Source organism: Lepus europaeus, chromosome 12 (assembly GCF_033115175.1).
Source record: "Lepus europaeus isolate LE1 chromosome 12, mLepTim1.pri, whole genome shotgun sequence".
NCBI lineage: Eukaryota > Metazoa > Chordata > Mammalia > Lagomorpha > Leporidae > Lepus > Lepus europaeus.
In genome coordinates, this window is record NC_084838.1 from 32,460,996 (window position 1) to 32,467,934 (window position 6,939).

At 45.0% G+C, this 6,939-nt stretch overlaps 1 protein-coding gene across 1 annotated transcript; it reads left to right on the plus strand.

The window, feature by feature from the left end:
* Positions 1-1,249: 1,249 nt before the first annotated feature.
* On the plus strand, positions 1,250-6,655 carry LOC133771670 (acyl-coenzyme A amino acid N-acyltransferase 1-like). The gene is made up of 3 exons (XM_062207862.1): positions 1,250-1,887; positions 2,123-2,325; positions 6,065-6,655. The coding sequence occupies exons 1-3, from the start codon at positions 1,425-1,427 to the stop codon at positions 6,653-6,655; spliced, it is 1,257 nt and encodes a 418-aa protein (XP_062063846.1). The 5' UTR covers positions 1,250-1,424.
* The last annotated feature ends 284 nt before the right edge of the window (positions 6,656-6,939 follow it).

Consider the following 6,939-nt stretch of genomic DNA (forward strand, 5'->3'; position numbering starts at 1 on the left):
CTATGATTGTAGTTCATATTTTCACAAATCCTATTTTAATTTTATTTTTACATTTTATCTGTCAATAGATTCCAATCCTTAGTGGAATCAGGTAAAGGAAAGGAGCAGAGGGAGGAAGAATGGAGGAAGGGTACCCCCAATTATCCCCATTGTGTAGCATAGTATAAAATGGACAATCAAATGTATATTACAGTGTCTTTACTACAAACGACATTGGCATTTATTACTATTTTAGAAACATATCAAAGTGAAATTGATATTGGCCAGCTTATTAATAATTTTAAATATTAATACACCTGTGGGCTCTTGCCACTTATTCAGAGAATTCTGAATACTGGCTCAAGTAGACCAGACAACATGGTAAGTTTTTAAGCTTTTTATTCATGAGAGAAATGTGCAGGAGAATGAGGGCTTTATTTAGGGGAGAAAGAGAGGTCTAGAAGCTATGTTGGGTCCATACCAAGCAAACAGCAGGCCAGGAGCAAGCCACATGGAGCAAGTATATGGTTATGAGCAGCCACAGGTGGATTAGCACGGGTAGCAAAGTGAAGGCAGCGAGCAGACCAATAGGCCGCATGCCCTGAAGATGCTGGGACAACAAGGGCAGGGCCCACCATGTTCCTGGCCTTTAATTTACTCCCAAAGGGGGAGTGGTTATGTAGTCTGATTGGCAGGTGGGTGTACAGGTGGGATCAGGTAGGGGCATGAGATCACACAGGGGGGCATGGTCTTCCAGCTCACAAATCTAATCGATTTTATCCTATTTCCCTGCCTACATCAAAATGAGAGCCTAAAGTTATATTTCCCCTTAAAAAGAACAAAAAATGAAAAAATGGAAGCTGCAAAAAGCCAGAGGTCTAACAGTGGCAGACAAGGAATAAGACTGAACTGAAAACAACAGCAAGTGCCATAATAGATTGCTTACTCTTGTAATGCTACCCAAGACAGGTGCAGGGGATTGAAAGTGGCCCTGTTTCAGAGCCCTTTATTGTGTATTATCCTTCTTAGATTTCCTAGCATGCTGTGAAATAGGTCACGTGGGATTTTACTTCAACTGAAGAATTAAGGTTCAATTTACACAAAACTAATATTTACTGCAGTGTTATAAGTGATAAGGCAGGAAGCTCTGGTATCAGATCTAACCTGAATTTCCAGTTCTACTATCAACTATCTCTGATACTTGGAGCTTGTCACTTTACCCATTTCTTTCTTATCTGTAAAATGATAATAATGGGTACTTTCTGCATTTCTCCCTCTCTTTTCTCAAAAATTTCTGCTTCTTTTGCATGAAATCTCTGGAATTTAATTTGGTCACACCTGCCATAATCCTTGCCCTGGCGTTTCCTTGGAATTTGTCTCCAGCTCAAAATCTACTTCAGCAAGGTAGGGCAGAAAGCACCACTTGGTGCCACTGCTAGTTGCCAATGCTCCAGCTGACAGCCAACCCAGCAAAGGCCCTTGCAGATGAGCCGGTGCACATCCGAGTAACAGGTCTGCCCTCATCCCAGGTGGTGACCATCAAGGCTTCGCTGAAAGATGAGAAGGGGAATCTGTTCCAGTCCAAAGCCTTCTACAGGGCTAATGAGGCTGGAGAGGTAGACCTGGAGGAGGCTCCTGCATTTGGAGGAGACTACGTGGGGGTCCATCCAATGGGTCTCTTCTGGTCTTTGAAGCCTGAGAGGGCTCTCCGGAGGCTGCTCAAACAGGATGTGATGAACAGCCCCTTTTGGGTCACTCTGGAGCTATATGACTCAGTTTGCTTCCAGGATTCCACCACGGTTTTGCCCAGGGCCAGCCAGATGGTGCAGCGCTGGTTCTCGGGTCCGGGGGTGCAATGGCAGCAGATCCAAGAAGGTCGAGTGCGGGGAACATTTTTCCTTCCTTCAGGTGAGACCAATCTTTGGTGATTTAGGAAACATGGTTGAGGGAAACTGAAGCAAAAACAAATGACATGAAATTGTTGCAAAACAAGCATTTCCCACAATAATGCAAAACTAATGTACTAGTGTATGTGAGAGAGAAGATGGAGTGGATTTTGCTTAGCCTGTGATTTCACTGCTATGTACCTGATCCTCTTTTCACTCATTTTGATCTTTTTGTTTCCTCTCTTTGTTGCTCTCAGGAGAAGGCCCTTTCCCAGGAGTCGTTGATCTGTTTGGAGGCATTGGGGGTCTGGTGGAATTTCGGGCCAGTCTTCTGGCTGCCCATGGCTTTGCAGTGCTGGCGTTAGCATATTTTGCCTATGAAGACCTGCCTGACAAATTGCTGGAGGTGGACTTGGAATATTTTGAGGAAGCTGCCAATTTTCTACTAGCTCATCCCAAGGTATTTGAAGTGCTTCTCATTTCCATAGCACAGTTGACACTGAAATGAGAATGATAGTATCTACCTTGTAGGTTTGTTGAATTGGTGAGTGATTAGCACTGGGACTTAGGAGACAATACAGGTGGACATATGATTAATTTTAGTGGAAAAAAGTTAAAAATCCTTTACATTTGAAGTACTTATAACTTATTCAAAATAGCTCTTCAGTGTTTTTTCAGTCACTGATTACACATCAAGAATCCTCTAGCTTGAACATATTTTCCAACTTCAGTGATTATCTGAATGGGGTGAGCCACACCAAGGGGTCCCAAGACAAAGAACAATGCAGAAGTCCAGTATTGGAGCTGAAGCACACAGCCAGAGCAGGACTGGCGGCAGAACTGACCAGTCTGCATCATCTGATTAGCGGCATTAGACCTCCAGTTGGCTTTAGAGCTGGTGGTCAGAACAAAGCCTAAAGGAAGGGTTGAATGCCAGGAGTCAGATTAGGGAAAAGAATCTAAAAGGAAGGGTCATTTTAGAGTTCTTATGTAGGTCTAGTCGAACTATTGAAAGCATAATCCATGCACCAGAGACCTCAGGAGCTACTAGAAGTACAGAATCTCATTCCCTATGGCTGAATTGGTTTCTGCATGTCAGCCAGATGCGCAGGTAATTCTTAGTTACATTGAAGTTTGAGAAGGACTGGAATAGTGCATCTATAACTCAGCTTTTTCTAGAAATTAGCAGTTGAATTATGATTTCATTCTCTTCAGGAAGTCTCCAAGTATTGATATTTGTGTTAGTGACTTTAAAAAAAAAAAGAAATAGAGAAGTAGATTCCACATAACCAGGTGTCAGGGTTGATATGCTATTAAGTTAAACCATATTAATCTAACAATTTGAAGGTCAAGAATGTTCACATATCAGCTATTTCTTATAGGTCAAATTCACAATGGAAAAATAGTAACACCAGCTAATATTTATTAAAATACTATTTGTTAGTCTCTCTGCCAAATACTTTATGTGGCCTATCCCATTTAACACTCAAAATAACCTTATAAAGTAAGTACTATCAACATAATTTTAAATGAAGTAATGTGTCAAAATATAGCCAGTATGTGACAAAAATCAAATATCCTGACTTCTGACCATGTATCATTTTTCTCACTCTAATCCTGGATAGCATTGCTTTTCTCAAAAAGACATAGAATATATTTTCTATTGGAGCATTATTGACATCTTCATTTTCAGTGTTGATGGAACATGATTTTCCTAAGCATATTTGGATCTTTTTAAATAACAGCCAAAGGGGAATTAAATCTCAAATAAAATGTTTTCAAGTTTTTTCCCCCCACCTCATATTTCATGATTTATGACACTGTCTGAGTAAGGAAATCAAGTGCAAAAATCCAAGTTGGAATTAGATTCAATGGATGAGAGTTCCTTTTTTCTTTTTGACAGGCAGAGTGGATAGTGAGAGAGAGAGAGACAGAGAGAAAGGTCTTCCTTTTTGCTGTTGGTTCACCCTCCGATGGCCACCGCGGCCGGTGCATCGCGCTGATCCGAAGCCAGGAGCCAGGTGCTTCTCCCGGTCTCCCATGCGGGTGCAGGGCCCAAGGACTTGGGCCATCCTCCACTGCCTTCCCGGGCCATAGCAGAGAGCTGGCCTGGAAGGGGGGCAACCGGGATAGAATCTGGAGCCTCAACCGGGACCAGAACCCCCTGTGCCAGCGCTGCAAGGCGGAGGATTAGCCTGTTAAGCCACGGCGCCGGCCAACGGATGAGAGTTCCACCTTGGCTCCTTGCTACTGTTGTGAACTTGGATGAGTCTTTATCTTCCTGAATCTCAGTTTTCCCAAGGGAAGGACCAATTTAGGCAGTAAATGTAAAGCACTTGGCATAGAACCCAGCGTATAGTTAACAATCAATTCACCTTATCATCTTCTCCCATCTGGTTCTTTTTCCTCCCTCTTTCTCCAGATCTGCAACTAATCTCAAAGTGTTGTAGGTCTACTCTTGAATCTTTTTAAATATATCACCCTTTCTTTCCTTATTTTGTTTTAGTTCATTCCCTCATAATTGCTCACCTATGATACTAAGATGGTGCATGAATCAATTTTTTAAATATTTATTTATTTTATTTGAAAGGTAGACTTACAGAGAGGAAAGGGGAGGGGGGGAGAGAGAGAGAGAGAGAGAGAGAGAGAGAGAGAAAGCAGGAGAGAGAGATATATCTTCTACTCACTGATTCACTCCCCAAACTGCCTCAATGACCAGGGCTGGGTCAGGCCAAGGTCAGGAGCCAGGAGCTTCATCAGAATCTCCTGCATGGGTGCACGGGCCCAAGTGCTTTGGCCATCTTCCACTGCTTTCCCATGTGTATTAGCAAGAAGCTGGATTGGTAGTGGAGCTGCCAGGACTTGAACCGGTGCCTTATGCGATGGTGGTGCTGCAGGCGGTGGCTTAACCCACTGTATCACAGGGCCAGCCCAACATTAATCAATTTTCTATCTCCAGTTACAGCCCTCCTCTCTCACTCTCCCATCCATTCTTCACATGGATGGTTTCCAAACATGGATGCACATTGGCTTTCCCTGGAGATATTTTACAGTGTCAGATTTTTGGGTACTCAGACCTATAAAAGGAGACATTTGAAAACTTGCACTTTAGAAAGCTCTAATGAAAAAAGAAATTCCAGGTGGTTCTGATGACAGAAAGGTACTGATTATACTCTCATAAACAAATCAGATTTCCTTGCACTTGTTGTTCCTCCAGAATGCCCTTCCTTTCCTCACTTACCTCTCAGACTTCTTGCCTCCTCACCACTCTCTCAGTCTAACAATGAATTCTGACTCCTTTCTGTGTACCACTACCTTTTCTGATTGGACTAACGACACAATTCAAACGTTTAAAGAGTCCAATCCTTGCCACTGTACACTCTCAATGCCCTCAGGATTACCCCTTGGATTAATATATCTGCAAAACCTTTGTAACTATAAAGCACTGTGTCAACATAAATTGCACTTACATAATATTTAAGACAACTTGAGCAATGTAATTTTTCTAACTGAAGACAAGGACTTGATGTTTGTGGAAAGCTCAACTTCCACTGCTCTTGTGATGCCAAATGCTGCAGGTGCATTAAATGCTTTCTCTGTTGATAAGACTGCACTTTTTTTTTTTTTTTTGACAGGCAGAGTGGACAGTGAGAGAGAGAGAGACAGAGAGAAAGGTCTTCCTTTTGCCGTTGGTTCACCCTCCAATGGCCGCCATGGCTGGCGCACTGTGGCCGGCGCACCGCGCTGATCCGATGGCAGGAGCCAGGTGCCTCTCCTGGTCTCCCATGCGGGTGCAGGGCCCAAGGACTTGGGCCATCCTCCACTGCACTCCCTGGCCACAGCAGAGAGCTGGCCTGGAAGAGGGGCAACTGGGACAGAATCCGGCGCCCCGACCGGGACTAGAACCTGGTGTGCCGGCGCCGCAAGGCGGAGGATTAGCCTAGTGAGCCGCGGCGCCGGCCAAGACTGCACTTTTGATGGGAAATTTTTATTTTTATTATTTCATTTGAGCCTCATAACAATGCTGCAAGGAAGCTAGCATCACCCCTCAAGACAACAAAGCTCAGCCAGGGGAAATTTTATTCTGTTCTCTGTCATGGAAGCTGGTGCTGACTCTTTGTATCATATTGTTTCTGGCCTGCTGACACTTTCTTCTAAGTATGGCCTATAAAAGGGGTTCCCTTTGTTTTGTATTTCAGGTCCAAAGGCCAGGCATTGGTGTGCTCTCCGTGTGCAAAGGGGCAGAGATTGGGCTAGCCATGGCCTGCTACCTGAAGCAGGTGGTAGCCACTGTCTGCATTAATGGGCCCAATGCCATCACTGAAGTTCCACTCAGGTACAAGGACCTGGTTGTGGCACCCACCGGCTTGTTTCCGGAGCGCATACAGTTGCACATCTCTGGGGCTCTGCGCCTCCGCCACTGCAGAGGAGATCCCCGGGAGCTGAATCGGCAGAGTGTGCTTCCCGTTGAAAAGGCCCGGGGTTGGATACTCTTCATCGTCGGAGAGAAAGACGAATTCCTGGACGGCAGAGCGCGCGCGGAGCAAGCCCTGGCTCAGCTGGCGAGCCACGGTAGAATCAACGGAAGGATGCTGGCATACCCTGGGGCAGGCCACCTCATAGAGCCACCCTATGCTCCTCTGTGCTACATGTCCTGGAACCCAGGCGTTTCCCTGCCCCTGCTCTGGGGAGGGGACCGTGTTGCTCACGCTGCAGCCCAGGAGCACGCCTGGGGGGAAATCCAGAAATTCTTCAGGCAGCATCTCACCCCGGCTGGAAGTAAACTCTGAGCAAGCACTGGTGATGATGGGGAGGGGCGAGGAGGCTGGTGTGGGGGCAAAAACGTCTGAGGATAAGGAGGGATCAGATGGTGACACAGGAGCTCCTGGTGTATTTAGGTTCACACTCATCCTGAACCCACTGGGAGGGAGTCAGAGACCCAGGGTGCACATGCATCTGAAGTAACTCTGATAATTTTGTTAGTGCTTTGAATGTTTGTAAATTGAATACCAGTTTATATGTGCCAGGATACACTGCTATTTCAAAACTATAAGACCCCTGAAAATGGCATAAT

Excerpts from the sequence above, each read along its gene's own strand:
- LOC133771670 (XM_062207862.1), top strand. The coding sequence starts at position 1,425 with ATGCTCCAGCTGACAGCCAACCCAGCAAAGGCCCTTGCAGATGAGCCG. Across the intron at positions 1,888-2,122 it reads AACATTTTTCCTTCCTTCAG|GAGAAGGCCCTTTCCCAGGA; the intron begins GTGAGACCAATC and ends TGTTGCTCTCAG. Across the intron at positions 2,326-6,064 it reads TTCTACTAGCTCATCCCAAG|GTCCAAAGGCCAGGCATTGG; the intron begins GTATTTGAAGTG and ends TTTGTATTTCAG.